The sequence below is a fragment of the Emys orbicularis genome, chromosome 1, assembly GCF_028017835.1.
Source record: "Emys orbicularis isolate rEmyOrb1 chromosome 1, rEmyOrb1.hap1, whole genome shotgun sequence".
Taxonomy (NCBI): Eukaryota; Metazoa; Chordata; order Testudines; family Emydidae; genus Emys; species Emys orbicularis.
This window is the reverse complement of record NC_088683.1, coordinates 49,745,917-49,766,562: the sequence shown is the minus strand read 5'-3', so window position 1 is coordinate 49,766,562 and position 20,646 is coordinate 49,745,917. Positions and strand designations below refer to the sequence as shown.

Genomic DNA, 20,646 nt, shown 5'->3' with positions numbered 1-20,646 from the left:
ACAGAACAGTGGTTCTCAACCACAGGTATGTGTATTCCTGAGGGTACAGAGGTCTTCCAGGGGTTACATCAACTCATCTAGATACTTGCCTAGTTTTACAACAGGCTACATAAAAAGCACTAGTGAAGTCAGTACAAACAAAAATTTCATACAGACAAAATGAGAAAGTAAGCGTTTTTTCAGTAATATGTGCTGTGACATTTTTGTATTTTTATGTCTGATTTTGTAAGTTAAGTAGTTTTTAAGTGAGGTGAAACTTGAGGGGGTACGGAAGAGAAATCTGACTCCTGAAAAGGGAGTCTGAAAAGGTTGAGAACCACTGCTATAGAAAGTATAGAATTTTGAAACAAAGAATGCATTTTGAAACAAAGAAACTACACAAAATGAAGTTTCCCACAAGTCATTTTTCAACTTCCATGAGCAGAAAGATAACACAGTTGATTAATATACTGATTTTAGTAATGCATGTGATACACTGGCTGACAAAATCTTATCCAAAACGTATATAAATTGTATACCAACACTGACACATTGACTGAAAGATGGCAGAAGGACTTAAACAAAGGGCAATGATAAACCAATCAATTTGGGGGGTGGAGGGAGGTGGTATTTACAGGTGTATTGGACAGATTAGTTTTGGGTATTTATTTAACATTCAAAAGCTAAAAACTGAATTTTATTAACATGCTGATTCTAAATTTAGTTAATATATCTGGGAAAAATATTCTGAAATACAAATATTCAAAAGGAAGGAGAAACCTGAAGAGCAATACTGCTGAAAGAGAGCTTGGAGTGATGGTCGGTATAAAATTAGGTAAGTGTCAGTGCAATGTGACTGCAAAAAAGGCCAAAGCGCTTTTGTGTCTCAAACACAGCTATCATGTCAGATCAAAGAATAGATCAGTTTTAGGTGCCACTACACATGGAATACTACGTTTAGTTCTAGGTACCTCATTACCTGAAAGATAGAATAACTGAAAGATTTCAGAAGATTGCAAAATGATTATTAGGGGTAGGGGCAAGGGACTGACTTGTGAAGAATATAAGTAGGGCCCTACCAAATTCATGGCCATGAAAAATGTATCATGGACCATGAAATCTGGTCTTTTATGTGCTTTTACCCTATATTATACAGATTTCATGGGAGACCCCACATTTCTCAAATTGGGGGTCCTGACCCAAAAGGGAGTTGATGGGGGAATCACAAGGTTATTTTAGGGGGGCTGGAGAGTGGTGGCTCTTGACTCAGGGCCCAGCTCTGCAGCAACACAGAAGTAACAGTGGCAATACCATACTATGCCATCCTTACTTCTGTGCAGCTGCTGGCGGCAGCTCTGCCTTTAGAGCTGGACTCCTGGCCAGCTACCACCGCTCTCCAGCTGCCTAGCTCTGAAGGCAGCACCGCCGCCAGCAGCAGCGCAGAAGTAAGGGTAGCAGTACCACAATCCCCCTACAATAACCTTGCAATCCCCCCACAACTCCTTTTTGGGTCATGACCTCTACAATTACAACACAGTGAAATTTCAGATTTAAATAGCTGAAATCATGACATTTATTATTTTTAAAATCTTATGACCGTGAAATTGACCAAAATGGACCGTGAATTTGGTAGGGCCCTAAATATAAGAAAGCATCTCAACTTACTAAAGACAAACCGTGATGGGGAAGATGTGGGTTTCACTCCTTTAGCATAATGCCAGAAATAATTTTCAGAGTTCTGCATTTTTCATGTAAAAAACTTATAAAAGCAAAAGTGAGACAATGGGTAAATATGATTTCGTACTAAGGATAGTCTACACGTAGTCTAGAGATATCATGCATAATACCCTCAATTCACACACCGCTCCCCACTGACATCAATGACAGGTTTGCACTAAGATGAAAGGTAAAATAAGACCTTTATACAGTAATTAAACTTAGATATAATAAATGTATTCAGTACTTGTCAGTCACATTCAGCATTACACAGTGGGAAAATGATTGTTTATATTACCATTGCATCTATGAGCCTTAGTCATAGAAAATATGCTTACTTCAGGATCTCTGACATTTGATTCTCTTCCCCATTCTCTTCTGTCTGATATCTAGCTTCCTTCTTCCCTATGCATATCCGTATTCCCACATACACACCCCTCGGGCACCACTGTGATGCTACTAAGATCAGCAATAAGAGCTGATTTTTACATTTAGTACCATCATTAGCCTTTCTACTTAACAACCCATTAATGAATAGAAGTTGTGGAAGTTCTTTTTGAACTTTCTACAAGCTCAAAAAGATTTATATTCAGTTCAGCATTGGATGGTTACCTTTGCAACCACTAGGGCTACAATCTATATGATAAGATTCCAAGAAAGTCACTCTTTGTGTCAATCGCCTAAAATATCTGCTGAGTCAGCATGAAGTGATGGATGATTGAGAGCTATTTTTGTTCAAAGTATCACCAGATTCTACCATCACTGGGTATCACGGTCTGTTACCATTCAATTTTTAAGTTCTCAGCCATTTTGACTTTACAAATTACACCTGTGCAGTGTACAGCTACAGTAATGCATGCATCTATGCCATGCCAAGTGTTCTAGGCCACTGTAAGATCAGAGATAACGAAACCAATCACCACCCTTACTCTACAGCTAATTTGCATGCAGCAATTTCATTGGTTCTATGAGCAAGACTGCACAGATGTTGGATTACTTGGGCCCAACTGCCACCCATACAAATCTACCACTACAACCTCCCCCCCCCCCCCACACACAAATCAACGCAACCGCCCACACACAATAATCCCAAACGTCACTTTGACGCCTAAAATGTCTGCTGAGTCAGTATTTAGCAATGGAAACATCTACAAGCATGGCTAAGAGCTCTTTTTGTTTAGAATATCACCAGGTTCAATCATCATGCCATTTTTGGCTTTTGTATACAAAAGACATTAGTATTAAGTAAAAATTTAGGGTCTGAAGAATCTGAATGTGCCAGACAGGCAAGAACAGCTGGTTGACATTTTTTTCAATCACAAAGATTTTGGTGTCTGCCCCCCACATAGCCTTTTGACCAAAATGAAAATTTTTATTTTGGGGCAAAATGTTTCCTTTTTGATTAAGAGTTCCAAAATTGTGTGTCTTTTTGGTGAGGAAAAGACTTTTGCCAGTAAGAGAGCAAAGGAGAGAGCCAAAAAAGTGAAACCGTTTTTCCTCAGTGAAATGAGATTTCATCAAAAAACAAAGTTCATGATGGTTTCAAAGAGAATGAAAGTTATTTTTCCACATTTTTTGCAAAAGCTACTTATTTTTTTACCAACACTATAGGCCATATAAACATATCATGTAGATCTCGTTTTGACACTACTGATCTAAAACAAGTAGTTTGTCTAGGCAACAAATAAAAGTATTAAAGGAGAAGAAAACATTATGGCACCTTACAAATTCTCTTTCCTTGGTATTAAGTCGATAAACTATTTAGAGCAGTACAAAATGGCATAACCAGAAATATAGGAACTGCTATACTGCATCAGACTAGTAATCCATCTAAGTCCAATACTCTGTCCCTAATGGTGACCACTGGCAGATATTTCAGAAAATATAAAAACTCTAAAGTGGAGAACTATGGAATAATCTTGCAACAGAAGACGTTTCTTCCTAACCCCCATTAGTTAGCGGCTAGATGATGCCCTAAAGCAGTGGTCTCCAAACTTTTTTGATCGCGCACCCCTATCAGTAAAAAAATTTTGAGCATGCACCCCCAATATATGTATATTTATTTATGTATAAATTATATACATGAATTACTGTACTAATATATTATGTACATTATAAAACATACAAAAAATAGAAATTAAAAAAGGACAAGATAAAGATAAAATAAACAATATTTTTAAAATATTTTTTATTGTATTTTATTTATTAACGGTACAAAAAACCTTTTTGCTCTCACAAAAAAAATTATTAATAATATTTTAGTGAGAGCAATGTGATTGAATATGCTTCATTATTTCTGAAAATCTTGGTTTAACACTTTGTGATATAGCGATTCGAAGGTCTGGATTAGGGTTAGGGAGGGGGCTCAGGGTGGGATGCGGGGTCTTTGAGGGAGTTAGGGTGCAGGAGGGCGCTCAGAGTGGGGGTGTGGGACGAGGCTCAGGGCTGGGGCAGGCAGGAAGTGCAGAGCACTTACCTGGGGCAGCTCCTGTTTGGTGCAGGGGGTGTGTAGGTGGCTCTGCACAGCGCGGCACCGCCCCCATAGGAGCTGCCTCCCCCCGCAGGGCCACCCAGAACGCAGGGGCTTTAGGGGCCCCGGGACCCTGGGGCCCTGGCCTGCAGCTCTAACACCCCTTTTGGAATGCGGCCCTGAGTCTTCCGGCCCGTGGAGGAGCAGGGGCAGCCGCACAGCCAGCGGCCAGAGAGAAGTGGCGCTTTCCCCTTCAAAGCCGGCTGGAGAGATGCGGCACTTTGAAGGGGAAATCGCCGCTTCTCTCTGGCCGCTGGCTGTGCGGCTGCCCCTGCTCCTCCACGGGCTGGAGGACTCAGGGCCGCATTCCAAAAGGGGCTTTAGAGCTGCAGGCCAGGGCCCTGCAGCCCCTAAAGCCCCTGCGTTCCGGATGGCCCTGCCCGCCCGGGGTGGGGACAGCTTCCCCGCTCGCTTGTTCCCTCCTTCCTCCGGCCGCCCTTCCCCTCCCTCCGGCGGCGCTCCTCCTCCCACGCCCCCCAAGGGATCGTCTTGCGCACCCCCTGGGGTGGGTGCGCGCACCCCACTTTGGAGACCACTGCCCTAAAGTATGAGTAAGTTCCAGCCATGCCCAACCACATCCCTTACACCCAGAGAAATGCAGGAGTTAGTGGTGTAGAGACAGTTATGCCACTTGGTGTCATATGGAGATTGCTCCATGTAAATTTAAGTCCTCTTTGCACTACCAGAATGGCACAGAGAAGCTGGCACAGAGCAAGATCTGGGCAACAGAAAAAAGCTGTTTTAATCAAAACATATACCAAGCTAAGCAGAATTTTTGGTAAAATTCATTAGGATATTGTATTCTATAGTGTAAAAATAAGCTTTTTAAAAAAAACAAATTCCTGTGGTCAGGATAACATTAGTTTATTTACTGAAATGATGTAACTACATGATTGCTCGAGCAGCTTTTCCAAATTGCACTTTATAATTATTTCCTTAATATATGCCCGGAGCATATATTACCCTCTTTACAAAAAACAAACACTCACAACCATCTGTTAATGCATGTGATTGCCATTATCTGCCCACTAACTCCAATTCAAGTGACATTCTACTGCAGTTCACTGAAATTCATCTGAGTTCAATTTCTTAAAAGAGGAAGTTCGGTTTAAAACAAGATAGAAAGCACACAGAGGATATTTTTGAAAACTTTCTTCATCGATATAATAGCTGAAATACATTACTGCCAAGAAAAAAAAAATATTTAAGTGTCCAACACATTGCTGTCTTCTACGATGTAGAAATGTCTTAAGTCTGACTTCCATCAAGGTAAGAAAATGTGCTGTTTTGTAAGATTTCATATTGACTAGTAAACAAAGCCACTTAAAAACAGATTAGAGCCTGTTTCTTAGAAAGGACCAGCACTGAGTATACAGTAGTTATCAATTTTTTCTATATACTTGGGAAAATTTTATATATTGATATCTATATCTATATCTATATAGATAGATAGATAGATATCCAGATTATGTAAACCGTGATCATCTAAATTTCAGATTACTCAAGATTAATTTGTCTCCAAAATTAATTTAGAAACCTTATATTGCGTACCACTAATTATTCAATTTTTAGATGTTTAGACATTTACCTGCACTGTACAATTTTTATACAATATTTCTATTTAGTCGATAATGGTAATACAGAGAGACTTTTTGAGCAGTTTTTCTTTAACTGTTGCTCTCCACTGATCCATCTTTTCTGCTCTATTTTTCTTTCCCCATTCCCTCTGCTGCTGCTGCTTCTTTCTAAAAGGCACCGAAGAAAGCACTAACCAACTTTGATAAAGCTTCTGGAAACCTGGCCTACCAATAGTGCAGGTCTGTAATTAAGGCCCTTTGTAGTATGTGGCAAGGCCCAAATTTACACAGCAGAGCTATATTGAAAAACATTGCGATGTTGAAGAGAAACCATCATCTTAAATGTCACACTTCTGTCAAACTATCTGCTTTCACTGCAAGAAATAGCTATAATTACTATAAAAAAAATATTATATCCTCTCTATTTTTTAAATAGATTACTTTGTACACTTGACAGTGCTGTGTGTATAGACAGCTTCCCCTGTATAATCAAGTCAGTATCCCTTCACTTGGGTGGGTCTTCTACATAGCAAGAGAGAAGGGGGAAAAACACATTAAAATGCAAAAATGTGATTACGAAACCACAAAAGTTGACAGAGGAACTCACAGACAAATGTAGTATTTGAAATTACTGTATATTGAGCTCTCTCTTTGAAACTGACAAGATGTATAAAAACTGTTCCCCTTTCATGGAGTTAAAATTTGACAACCTTAATTTTACTGGAATAATTTCCTGCATTTTTAGAAAAGTGAAAACAATGAATGCACATTTATTTACATTGTACAGATGATCACTACTCCTGTGGGACTTGCAAGCAACTGAGAGGAGACATTCTGACCTATGCGGCCAGATGGAAAGTGGGAGAAATGAATTGATGTAAATTGTAGGATCATTCTCTTTAGAAGGGAGAGGAGAGCATTTCTACTAGAAGTTAAACTATAGAGCTCTTTGGGGAGGAGACCCTGTCTTCAAAATATCTGTAAAGCATTTAACACAACAGGGGCCCAATCCTAATAGGTGGCTCTGGATATTGCCATAATATACATATTTAATAAATGAATTAAATTATTTAATTACACAACAGTGTCCTGTAATTTAGGCAAAATATTTTTCCCTGCCCCTCCATTTCTTACAGGGTATAAGCAAAAAGGCAGTAACTGAGGTCAGCACAGTTCTAGCAATATAATTTAACTTGTGTTTACTGTAGAATTAGTTGAGGGGAGCACAATACATTAAGATTTGTTTAAACAAAATTAAACACAAATTTTTGTGAGTGATGGTGTGGTAAGCTATTTTAAAATTCTTCTACAATCTTGATTACAGTCTCCAGATTATGATGCCAAGTTTAGGACCTAATCTACTTGACTGTGACCCTTTCTTTTTTTCCTGAATATTTAAGAGATGACATAAATAGGATAAAGTGTACTAGTCAGAAACAACTGTAACTTCTAATTTGATTCACAAGTATCTTACCCTTATCAAACCTTGCATTAGCACCTCTGTCCAGTAGGATACGAACTAATTCCACATTAGCAACACTAGCAGCATACATCAGGGGAGTCCATCCAAACTGAAAACTAGATTCTACGTTCACACCTGTCAAAACGTTAAAACATTTACAAAGGTAAATATGTATTTTATAACTCAAACTCCAATACACACAGTAAATGTAAATATTTAACTGTTTTCTCTAATGTTTTTATATCTATTCCTAGGGAGAGAAAATGCTTTGTTCCATACTTTTATTTTCTTCGATCAATTAAAAGACTCCCTCTCTGCTTGGAACGCTGGAAAAAAATTCCACAACTGAATATCAAGATGCCTGATTCTTAACCCAACAAAACCAAACCACCATAACATTTCAAACATGATCCCAGAGACAAAAAGATTTTAGAAAGGCTAGCAACACACAACTGCAGCAAAGTTATTCATTATTATAGCTGTGCCCAGATTTATCTTCTCCATTTAAATAATGCAGTGATTCCCACTGATAAAAAAAAAAAAAAAAAGACGACGACTTTTGGTTTTTGCTTCAAGAATTGGACTTGGTGTGGGAGATGACCAAACAGGAAGTAGGCTGTGTCTAGCAACAGTGAGAGGAGCAAGTAATTCCACCCTAGCTGGTTGCTGGGGTTTTCGTGATTTAGAATTCCCCTACACCAGCCCCCTCTGACCTCTGTCTGCTTTTGCTTTAGCATAAGCTACCTTAGCGTTTAGTACTACCTTATTAAATGTCTCTAGAAGAAAAAACAAGACTTAACCACAACACCCAGATGTAGTTCTAGACCAGTGGTTCCCAAACTGGGGTTCATGGGGGGTTCACGAAATGTTACAGGGGGTTCTTGGGAAAAAATTCCCTAATGGCGGACAGAGCTGTCCAAAGGGACCCCGGGCAGCATGGGGCCAGCAGCCCGGAGCCTTGGGGACTTCCAAGAACTGAGCAGATCAAAGCAAGCATATGTATCACACTGAGGAGATTTAAACTTCAAGACTCCTTATACGAAATAGAAACTGAGGTGAATATTTTTTTCTGTTTTTTAAATTAAATAGGCTGCTAGCATTGTTTTTAAATTATTATGAAGAACAAGTTTAAGCTTTGTTGAAACGTGCATTGTTTGCCTGGACTGCTCAAGACCTGAATGCTTGTGTAGGAGGAACTCTGAGTTGGGTTCTTGAATACCTTCATGCTGTTTCACATCTGATACTCCTTGATGAAACATAGGAGCCAGAGGCACCAGTATGGGGGGGCAACGAGGGTCACGTGCCGCCCCCGTGTCGGCACGCCCCTCCCCCTAGGGTCCCTCCCCTTTTTTTCCAGCGGCCCCCATGGGCCCCCTCACTTTTCAGGCAGTGCCTCCCAGGCCCTGGGGTGCACGGGGGCTTTGCCCCTGTACCCCTTTTTTCTACTGGAGCCTCTGATAGGAGCCATGTCTTATAACAGGCTTAATCAAAAGAGATACAAGCTACAAAAGTGAGATCTTGGAAGAGTGTTGCCATTTTCATAATGTAATAAAAATACTTAAATATTTTTTAAATAAATAAATAATAATTAATAAATAGTGTGTAATAAGCATGTCATAAAAACAAAGTTTATATTTCCAAGATCACCGCTTTTATAATTTATGCTGAGGTAAGGGAGAAAATCCCTGGAAATGTTCATTTTTAGGAGGAGGTTCACAAGACTTGACATTTTAGTGAAAGGGGTTCACGGGTTGTTAAAGTTTGGGAACCATTGTTCTAGACTAATCATTTCCCATGCACAAGAGAAAAATATTACCCAGCTGTAATTCTGCTTCTCTAAAACCATCATTTATGCAAGTTTCTGACTGTTCAGTCTTTGCTTCTTAGCATAAGACTTGTGTTACTTCCCTATTTAAGATTTTGACCCTGGAGGGGAGCTGGGCAAAGCACAAGCCAGGCCCTGTATCTGGCTACTACAGATCACATCCTGACAAACTGAAATGCTACCTTCTTAACATTCCAGTCAGGTCTTGCAACTGTCCAGGAGAAGCTCTCAAGACATACATAATATAAGATGATCAACAAAAGATTTAAAAGTGCCTCAGAAAAATATTTTAAAAATAAGATGCAAGAGAAGAATTCCTCAAAAAGTAATTTTCAAACCCCAAGAAGAATTAGGAAGGGAGTGGAAATGCTCAAACCCCAGTGCTGAAACTTGTATTGTAGGGTGGCGTAAGAAGGAAGGGACACAGCTGGTCAGTCTTCCCTCACCACCATCTCAAAAAGCAGAATTAAATTACCTAATTAGGGAAGTGTTAAGAAATAATACCAGGGACTATCAACCTCTTCACGTTTGTAGCCTCTGAATCAACAGTAGTGCCTGGCTTTTTTAAGTGAGGGAGGCACTACCAGTTCAGTGCCTGGCCAAGGAAGGCCATGTCCTCTTGTGTAGGGGTCTTTCCCTTTCTGGAAATGGTGAAAGGTGGCACAGAAACAAGGGACTGCCACTGGGGCACAAGACAGATCTGTCAGGGGTGCAGAAACTTATACCACTTTGAATGAGCCACCTCATGGTACACCTTACTGTACAGCCACTGCAAGGAAGCTTTGATTTGCTATTAAGGTAGCTAGAGACTGGAGAGAGAAGAGAAAAACTCCTAACAGACATCTTGGAACAAAGCTACTAGTATCTAATAGCTGCACGAGGAACAGACCATTTCCAGATTGGGGTGGGGACTCCCAGAAAAAGAAACAAAAAACTGGACAATTGCTGTATGGAATTACACAAGTCAAAGAAAGTGAAGCCAGTTCGGAAGCCTACAACAGTCACAGGAACCCATTAGGAAAAGTAAGGAAATATGGCTGGGATTGAGATCTAATGTGAATGCTGAATTAGACCTAGATTATGAAGAGCCAAGATGCTCGAAGTATACTATTAGAAGGATAACAACAGTGAATCTTGTAATCTTGACGGCAAATTGTTTCATACTCCTACCAGAGACAGAAAGGAAAGAGGATGAGAGGTACATGGTGGCACCAGGAATGAAAAATGAGGATTGGTTTCAAGATACTGTATACTATTAACAAAAAGCATGTTTAGATCTTGGCAGCACTTTTAACTCAGAAGGTATGTCTACACAGCAGCTGGGAGATGTAATTCTCAGTGCAAGTAGACATACACATGCTAGTTCTGCTTGAGTTAGTGCCTAAAAATAACAAGTGTTGCCGTGATAGCATCAGTGGCAGCTTGGGCAAGCCATTCGAGTATGTATCCAGGGATAGTCAGCTATATTGGTTCCAAATAATTTGGAAAGGTAAAGCCTACATTTTCTTGGTGGAAAATGACAAAGTCCCTCATCCCTCTGCAGTGACTTAAGTCCCTTTAGACTTAACTCTTGGTTTTACTGGGAACTACAGCATGCCACAATCTTCAGCCAAATGCGGTCTCTGCTGAATAGTGCAGGTCTGACCATGTTGCTGCTTTATATATTAAAATAGCTTGGTCACATGGTTTGTCTGTCCTATATACTGCTATCACTATGATAAGAAGGGTATTTAACAGCCGATGATGATGATGATATTTGTTTTACAGCATTCAATACTGTGCAAGGTACCTTACAAAGAATCAAACTAATCCTTCGCAAAAGGTTTTACAAGCTATATAAACAATAATGGCGGGGGGGGGGGGGGGGAGAAGAATAGAGACTGGCATGCAAGAAGCAGAGGGAGAAGGGATTAGTGCACATCATATGGAGCCTGTGACTTCTGCAATATTTTCTCCTTTTAATATTCATTTTTAGACCCATATCCTTCTCTTTTCTCTAGTCCTCTCACACACCGCAGCCCTGATTTAATATAGCTATTAAATGCTTAGGTATAATTAACCCCTACTCATTAGCAAACTTTTATCGTTATCCTCCACAAAGTTACTCACAAGTCAATCTTTTAACCATACAAAACAGCTGAGAGAGTTAGAACTACTGACTCCTAAAGAAGGAAAGGTGGGCCCTCCATAGCACCTCACAGCTGCTCCTGCTGCTGTGTGCCTCCTGAAGGACAACTTTAATGGCCACTCCCTAGAACAGGGGTGGCCAACCTGAGCCTGAGAAGGAGCCAAAATTTACCAATGTACATTGCCAAAGAGCCACCGTAATACGTCAGCAGCCCCCCCCCCCACTCCCAGCGCCTCCCACCCACCAGCAGCCCCGCCAATCAGCACCTCCCCCTCCCTCCTTGCACCTCCCGATCAGCTGTTTCGTGGTGTGCAGGAGGCTCTGGGGGGGAGGGAGGAGGGCATGGCAGGCTCAGGGGTGGGCGCAGGAAGGGGTGGAGTGGGGGCAGGGCCTGTGGCAGAGCCAGGGGTTGAGCAGTGAGCCCCCCCCACCCCCCAGCACACTGGAAAGTTGGCACCTGTAGCTCCAGCCCCGGAATCGGTGCCTATACAAGGAGCCACATATTAACTTCTGAAGAGCCGCATGTGGCTCCGGAGCCACAGGTTGGCCACCCCTGCCCTAGAAAATGCTGTAGGCTTTAATCCACATGGCCTCAATAGCCCCTCTCCCTAGACTGCTATGTACTCCAGGGATCCTTCTTAGGGAAAACAATGACATCCCACTTTTTATGCTTTATGTACACAATTTCTCATCCATCTTGCAACTCAGGTACAAAACAAAACCTTTCCTTTGCCCTTTTAATGCAATTGTTTTTAGTGCTTGTTATGTCCAGGTTGTGCCAGAGGTTTTTCTTTAACTAGCTGGATTCTAGCAATATAAAGATAAAGATCTGTGATTCACCTCCAGAGGCAACACTTGGCATAAAAGTACCTTCCTTATCTCTGTTAACAGTAGAGTATACGGCTCCTCTAGTAGCATTTTGTCCAAATATTCTGTTAACTTATGTTACTATCAACAGGAAAGCTACTTTTGTAGACATAAAATGAGATCTGAAGTTCAAATGGTGAATGAGGTAATGCTTGAAGAACTAAGGTCAAATTCCACGTACGGACTCCTATCTTCAACAGATTCAAGTTACTTGACACCTATGAAAATTAAAAGGATGTACAGACAGATTTGTTTGGCCCATTCCTAAAATAAACTTCAGCACACAATCTGTTCATATTCAGACTCAGTTAATTTGTCCTGTAAGAATTCAAAGATGCAAGTCACTGGTGGATTTATATGACTTATTTGTCTGGGAGAGCAACAGTCCTCAAACAATCATATCCCTGCATACTCTGTCAATGTGCAGTGTGGCTCTTAGATATAACCAGATGTTAATTACTATTTCTGAACATAATTTCTCTCTCAGCAGCAATGCAGAAACACCAAGATCTAGCCCAAGTCTAACAAGAATTTTTGGACTCAGTAGGTCTTCACTGTTGAAGTACAGAAGAGAGTATTAAAAACTTCATTAACTCTGAGAATTTAGCCTTATTGGCCACTGCAGAGGTGGCAGAGCAATCATTTTTCCCCATCTTTGTGGATGTGAGAGAAAATGGGGCAAGAAGGCAAATAGGAATTATAAAGACCACTCAAGTCTGTAGTTTAAGTCTCATGAAAAGAAACTGATTTGAAATAAATTGTGATGATAAAAGCCTAATTTTGAAGTTCTCAAAAGATGCTACCATCGTCTTTAAGACCTTTTTTCTTCTTTGCAATACCCAAGGAATCAAGTATAGCCCCAAGAACTGTTCTGAGGATAGAAGACACAGAGCTAATTCTATCTAATACCCCAAGTTGGGTGTTTCCACTGTATTTACACACTTTTTTAATTCACCCTATTTACATACATTTCTAAGGCAACTTTCTCTGTAGCATCTATGCAGTCAACTGCATCAAAATGAAAAAATGCACTTTACATAAAAGATAAAGATCTATTAGATTGCCTGTTCGCTTATCTACTCACTTCCCCCGCCAACACAAAACTTTACCCTACACTATGACAATGTGATAGCCACAGAGTTCCCTTCACCCCTATGTTACAGCAACACCTCCAAAAACCTTTGGGTGGATTCTCGATCACGTTGCCAAATTTACTTCTGAGGCAAAATTAACATTTAGATTATATGTAATTTCTCCTGGGCTGCTCTAGTTTGTGACACGGACTGCAGTGGCCCAGAATTTGGCTCAAAGCTGTCATTCCCCCACTTCCCTCCTCAGGCTGCATCTTGCGAATATGCCTCTAACAAGTTCTACTGAGCAAATCTGGTTGGATCAACAAAGTTACCTCTTTGACCCCAGAACCAACTCCTCACCAAACTGAGTTACTGCTCCTATACTATAGCTCTTCAAAGAAACTGATGAACAAATTTAACATTGTCCAGACTACTTCCTCACCTCCCATTGAACTCATTCTCAGAAACAGCCATACCATTTTTGCTAAAAACTTCAAAAAAGAATTCAGCCTGTGGCAGACAGCAACATCAAAAATTTCAGACTGAATGGTTAAAGTTTGCCAAAGTTATAAGCCACTAAAAACAGAGGCTTATAATGTAAATCATTAGGCAACCCTAACTATATAGGCACCACTCACAATCAGCTCCACCTATCAACAAAGAAAGCTTTGACACAAAGTATGAGGTCACAAACATTTCATTCAAAGTGATGTTAATTTGCTTCAGCCTTTTTAACAACCAATTTTGCCATAATAGTGTTTTACTTAAAATGAATGCCATACTGTGGTCAAGAAATTGGCAGTTTTTATTTTCAAAAGAGTAAGATACATCACCCAGTTTAATATCTGAAAAAAACCTTGAGTTTGCCAACAAGCTACAATTTTCCAGAAATTATACTAATTTTCTCAGAACAGATACTCCTTGCTACTATACTCCAGTTTTCTGTTGAAACACAATTTTCTGAAGATCACAACGAGGCAGGTTAATTTATCTGTGTAGCTCATGACTGACCACTCTAACTGCCCTGGATACTGCAATAAAGGATGCAATGTCCAAATACTGGGTTAATGGAAATGTTTTCTAAGTGAGGAAGCCATTTTAAAATCAAACTAGTATTTTTAAGCAAAATTTGTAAGCGTGAAAAACATCACACAAGTTGATTAAAGATTTAGACCTCTTAGAATCAGACAATCTAGCAATCTGAAACTACTGTTGCCAGGACAGCCCAAGAAGCAGACCACAGGCAGGGCCGGCTCTGGGTTTTTTGCCACCCCAAGGAAAAAGAAAAAAAAGGTGTCTGGAATGCTGCCCCTGAAATTGTGCCGCCCCAAGCACGTGCTAGGTTTGCTGGTGCCTAGAGCCAGCCCTGACCACAGGCACAATCATGCTGGTGAGTGAGTGTGTGTGCAATTTCCAACCAGGATAGGTATAAAAAAACTGAAAAGCAAGAACCACTGAATTCCCACCCACAATTTAACCCTCCCCCCCTTGCAAATTTACAATATATTGTTTGCAAACCTAGTATTCTCTTTTTAAAAAATATTAAGAGAACAAAATGTAAGGAGGTAGACTGGATACTATACAGCATGCTTAGTATATTCCATCTGAAAGAAAACCTTACCAATTAATCAAGAACCCTGAACATCGGAGCTATGGTACACAATGTTATTCAATGCTGGATGGTGACCCACTCATAAGGAGATAGTGATTCTGTAATTACATTTTGAATAAATATAGAGTCTATACTGTTTTACAAATGTTTGATTACACATACACAGGCTTAGCAATACTCCTTTGAAATGAGAAATTTAGAAGGTCTTCAAATTAACTTAAATTTACTGAATTTGGGAAAATGTAAGTTTACAATCCACTTTTCTCACCTGAATTTAAAAGTTCTTCAATCATGGACACATCCCCAGAACTCAAAGCTTTCTTTAATGTTTCATCCTTGTCTTCTAACTGTAATGTTTTACTAAATTGCTAAATAAGCAAGAAAATAAAATCAGAGCCAGGTTACTTCATAATAAACATTTTTTCTACTCAATTTTCAACATGCTGTTGAAGGCACGGTGGGGAAGGAAGTAGAAGAAAAATCATTGTTTTCTTTCCTTTATCTTGGTCTGAATAATTGCCAGGATTTGTTTAAGTTCTACTATAATTTACTGATAAGGACAACGCAAGAGAAAGTTACAGCACAGAAAGGAAAATAATTTACATACAGTTCTACAGTGAAACATGTGTGCCTGTAAAAATAGCACTTTTTTACTCAATAGATCTACTCTCCTAGCACATTCCACCAAACTGGCGTACATTATTTAAAAATGAGATTTTTACGAACCAACACAGCTTGTGGAGAGGTAGATTTATTTTCTTGCTTGCACAACAGAATTGATACTAGTCAAAAGCTTGCATCCAATTTCCAGTTTCAAATTCCAGCCAAAGTCTGTCTGGTAGCCTAAAGAGCCTTCTATTAGAGCTCTTCTCCCCCTTATCAATATTTATACACTGATCAAGCCACCTTTTAACTTTCACTTCCCGAAACACAATCAATTTAGTTTAAGTCCCTCATGTTTCCACGTCTTAAATCTTTAAACTCTTTTCTGAAACATCTCCAATATTCAACATCCTTACTAGAAGTGCAGACACCAAAACAAGACATAATATTTAAGTAGTGGTCTCACTAGGCATTACTCCTACTCTATATCCTCAATCCCAACATTTGAGTTTGGAAATGTACACTCTTACATTAATAGCACAGAAGTTGATCCAGTAAAAGATATTACCTCACCCATCTGATCTCATTAAGAGCATAAGACACTTTGCAACCACATATTTAAAGCTACAATATAAAGATTTTTTCTATGAAAATCAGGGTGGACTGATTTAAACTACCAAGTGGAAAGCCTAGATTTCAATCATTGATTTTAATCAAGTTTTTCATTTGTACTGCAGTTATTTTCTAAAGAAAGGCACCTTCTTATTGGTTGATATAACTACTAAAATATGTTGATTTACAAAAAAAAGAGCTTGATATTTTCAGATTCTTATTCATTATACATTTTAGTATGCTAGACAATGTTAAGTGATATATTGCTTATCTACTAGATAATTAACTTTTTGCTCATGATTTGTGTGAAGTTGCATTAGGATGGTAATTATAATTTAATTAAATACACAAAATATCATATACAAATTTGTATTAAACAAAACAAGCCCTTCATTCAATACATAACCTATCACACCATATTTATGAAGCTTGACCTCAAAAGTTGGATTTTTTCCCAATTTCTTTCTTTTATAGCAAAGCAGCCTTTAACTCTAAGTTTTTGATAGAGGCTTATGGAGTCAATGCATTTATTTTTAATTCAAATGTTTTAAGAGATAAGTTTAGGCCTTATATTTTGTATTCAAATCAGACTTCAATTTAAACAGGTTCATTTTTAAGCAAGAAAAAAATTATAATTTAAACAAAAAAAAATAAAAAAAAATCAGTTTTTAATTTTTTCAAAAAGCATTGATTTTTATCCACCCTCATGTGAATTAAACATCAGCAATATTTTCAATGGTTCCCCGATGTTGCCATTATCAGTCATCAAATTTTCAGTTGGACTTAGTATCAAAGGTCTTCATAAAGGACTTAATTGCTGAGAAAGTAGTGGCTCTGTGAGCTAGTTCAGGAAAGGTGTTCTGTGCATAAGGAATGGTACAGAAGAAAGCACATAGGCAGTAGTGAAAGAATGTGACAAAGGGGCGTGTCAAATCTGATACTGTTAGTAGAGCAAGACGGATGGGTGAGGGACTCAACAAAAAAGCTTCCGAGTTGGTCTGTATGATGAGGCTAAACACACATTTTCAACCCACTAGTGTTGAAGCCTCTTTATTACACAGCAACATGAGAAGTGTCCATGTAGCCAGTGATAGTGAAAAAAACTTAAGTGCATGAGGTGCATTCACAATATTTAATCAATAGCTCACTCCATCTCTCAGCTATAGTAGTCAGGGCACAAAAAGCAAACCATTAAACTGGTCACCCATATTGCAAAGTCTAAACCAGTGGTTCTCAAACTTGGGCGGCCGCTTGTTCAGGAAAAGCCCCTGGCGGGCCGGGCTGGTTTGTTTACCTGCCGCGTTCGCAGGTTCAGCCGATCGCGGTTCCCACTGGCCACGGTTTGCCGCTCCAGGCCAATGGGGGCTGCAGGAAGGGTGGCCCATTGGCCTGGAGTGGCAAACTGTAGCCAGTGGGAGCCACGATCAGCCGAACGCGTGGACGCGGCCGGTAAACAAACCGGCCCGGCCCGCCAGGGGCTTTTCCTGAACAACCGGCCGCCCAAGTTTGAGAACCACTGGTCTAAACAACAGAAACTCACATCAGTAGCCCACAGATTAACAATTTTGTTCATTCAAAATATTTACTGAATCCTTAAAATGGTCCCAATTCAGCAAAGCATTTAGGCAGGTGCTTATTTCCATGCCTATTCAAAGTCCTTAAGCAGATGCCCCACTGAAGTTAATGTGACAAAGTCCCTTTTCAGAGTAGATTTGAACTTTAAGTCTGAATCCTGTAAAACACAGGAATCTTAAAAATACCAATTTGCTAGGAGCAGCCAGAAGCCTTCAAGACCCCAGCACTATAATATTCAGTTCAACTGTGGTGAAACTCCAAGGCAAAACTGATTTAATTGAGTGGAATTTTTCTTCCCCATCATTACAAACGCACGTTTGTCAATACAGTGATATGTCCTGGCTGCTCCTAAAATCATTTTGGTACATGAACAATTACACTTTATTTAAATAAAAACAAAATTAGAAATAAGAAGTTAGGAGAAGTTATATTTCTTACGAATACGTAATACTCTAAAACAGAAATAAGATTTTTTTGTTTGATCTTAAAACTTCCCACGGTCACTAATTCAACTGGAAACTTTTGTGTGGATTCAGGATAAGGCTGTGAGATTATTTAACACTTAGCTGTACAGCATGCTGCACTTCCAAAGCCACGTACAAATAATGTACAAACAAGGCAGAAATGCAGGGGGGGGGGGGGCGGAAGAAGGGGAGAAAAGCCTCAGCCACATCCCCATTGACAGATGGCCGTGATCCAGAGGGTGGATGACTTATGGGCTTTGCTGGGTCAGCACAGGCCACGCATGGGACGCCGCGGCTGCTCAGGGGTGCTCCCAGCGCTGGTACCACAGGAGGAGTCTATAGCGAAGCAAGGCCCGCATCGTACCCAGCGAGCCACGTGTGCAGCAGCGGTGCAGCTCACTAGGTTGCCAGGCGTCTGGTTTTCTACCAGAAAGCCCAGTCGAAAAGGGACCCTGGCAGCTCCAGTCAGCAATGTTGACTGGGCTGTTAAAAGTCTGGTCAACACTGCAGCGGGCCTAAGACAGGCTCCCTATCTGCCCTGACTCCGCACAGCTCCTGGAAGCGGCCTGCATGTCCCTGTGGCCCCTTGGCGCAGGGGAGCCAGGGACACTCTACATGCTGTCCCCGCCCTGAGCACCGCCTCCACAGGTCCACTTGGCTGGGAACCACAGTCCATAGGAGCCGCAGGGGCAACGCCTGCAGGCGAGGATGGCATGCAGAGCCCCCTGGCCAACCCTGCACCTAGGGTGGGGTGGGCAAACTACAGCCGTTTAAGATGGCCCACAAGCTCCCACTGGGGAGCGGGATCTGGGGCTTGCCCCGCTCCTGTGCTCCAGCCATGGCGCAGGGTCAGGGGCCACACCATGTGGCTCCCGGAAGCCACGGCATGGCCCCGCTCTGGTGCTCCAGCTGGGGCGCAGGGTTGGGGGCCACTTCACGTAGCTTCTGGAAGCCGCGGCATGGCCCCGCTCCGGCTCCTACGCACTCCAATGGCCCTCTCCAGCGCTCCAATGGGAGCTACAGGGGCGGTGCCTGCGGATGGGGCAGTATGCAGAGCTGCCTAGTCGCACCTCTGTGTAGGAGCCCGAGAAGGGACATGCCACTGCTTCTGGGAGCCGCTTGAGGTAAGCGCCGCTCGGTGCCTGCACCCCTGAGCGTCTTGCCACGTCCCAACCCCCCTGCCCCATCCCAGAGCACCTCCTGCAGCCCAAACCCCTCATCCCCAGCCCCACCCCAGAGCCCGCACCCCCAGTCGGAGTCTGTATGCCTTCCGACACCCCAACCCCTGCCCCAGCCGGAGGCCCCCCCCACACCCTGAACTCATTTCTCACCCCACCCTGGAGCCCACACCCCCAACCAGAGCCCTCACCCCCTCCCGCACTCCAACCCCAATTTTGTGATCATTCATGGCCCGCCATACAATTTCAATTCCCAGCTGTGGCCCTTGGGCTAAAAAGTTGCCCATCCCTGGCCTAGGAGACTGCAGGGACACATGGGCCGCTTCCAGGAGCCCCCGGAGGTAAGTGCCACCCCCATCCCTGGCCCTACCCCAGAGCCTGCACCCCAGCCAGAGACCTCACCCCCCCTCCCACACCTGCCCCAGCCCAGTGAAAATGAGTGGGTGGTGGAGAGCAAGCGAGGAAGGGGCGGGCGGGTGAAGGGGGTTCAGTTTTCTGCAGTGGGGAAGTTGGCAACCCCAGGCCCAACTGATGAGCGCCGCGCACGCAGGCCAAACAGGGAAGCGCTCCCGACCGCCCCGCAACCCAGCCACGCCCCAGCACCCACCGCCCGCTGGGCAGAGCGGCAGGAGCCCGCGGCCGCCCCCACCTGCGGCTCGTCCTGCACGAACCCGATGACCCAGCGGTCCTCGTCGCTGTCGCTGCTCTCGCCTCCCCCGGCCACCGCCAGCGAGCGGGGAACCCCCGGCATGGCCTCTGCTGCCGCCGGCCGCACTGCGCACGCGGAGCCCCCACCCCAGCCTCGTTTCCACTCCCCGCCGCTAGAGCGGGAAACCATCTCACGTGGGAAGCTGCTGCGGGTCACGTGGCTCTGCGGCGGGGTCGGGGGGAGTGTGAGAGAGCGTGTTCTCCACCCCTGCCCGGGCGTCGCTCCGCGAGCCACGCCGCAGGGCCGGGCTGTGGGAGGGACCGCGCAGGCGGGGCAGAGGGACCGGGCTGTGGGAGGAAGCCTGCAGGCGAGGCAAAGGGAACCTGCAGGCAGGGCCGTGGGACGCCGCAGGCGGCGCTGGAAGTTGCCAGTTTATGAGTCATTTCAGGGCTTAAAGCAACAGAGGGTCCTGTGGCACTTTTAAGACTAACAGAAGTATTGGGAGCATAAGCTTTGTGGGTAAGAACCTCACTTCTTCAGATGCGTCTTGCATCTGAAGAAGTGAGGTTCTTACCCACGAAAGCTTATGCTCCCAATACATCTGTTAGTCTTAAAAGTGCCACAGGACCCTCTGTTGCTTTTTATAGACTCAGACTAACACGGCTATCCCTCTGATACTATTTCAGGGCTTGGGTTTTTCATTTTTCTTAAGGCAGCATAAATCCCTGTCTGGCACAGGAAGGGCCCTATCTGGGCCCCTGAGCAAGGTCCCAATAATTTCAGTAGGAACTGGTGT

General features: G+C 42.5%; 1 protein-coding gene across 1 annotated transcript in view; it reads right to left on the bottom strand.

Annotated features, from left to right (window-relative positions):
• The window catches only part of ASZ1 (ankyrin repeat, SAM and basic leucine zipper domain containing 1), a 103,284-nt gene extending 83,332 nt beyond the window's left edge, over positions 1-19,952 (bottom strand). The window contains exons 1-3 of the mRNA XM_065423563.1: positions 19,851-19,952; positions 15,038-15,137; positions 7,277-7,399 (exon numbers count right to left, since the gene is read on the bottom strand). Of these exons, the coding sequence (XP_065279635.1) occupies positions 7,277-7,399; positions 15,038-15,137; positions 19,851-19,952 (325 nt within the window). The remainder of the gene's footprint in view (positions 1-7,276; positions 7,400-15,037; positions 15,138-19,850) is intronic.
• Between the last annotated feature and the right edge of the window lie 694 nt (positions 19,953-20,646).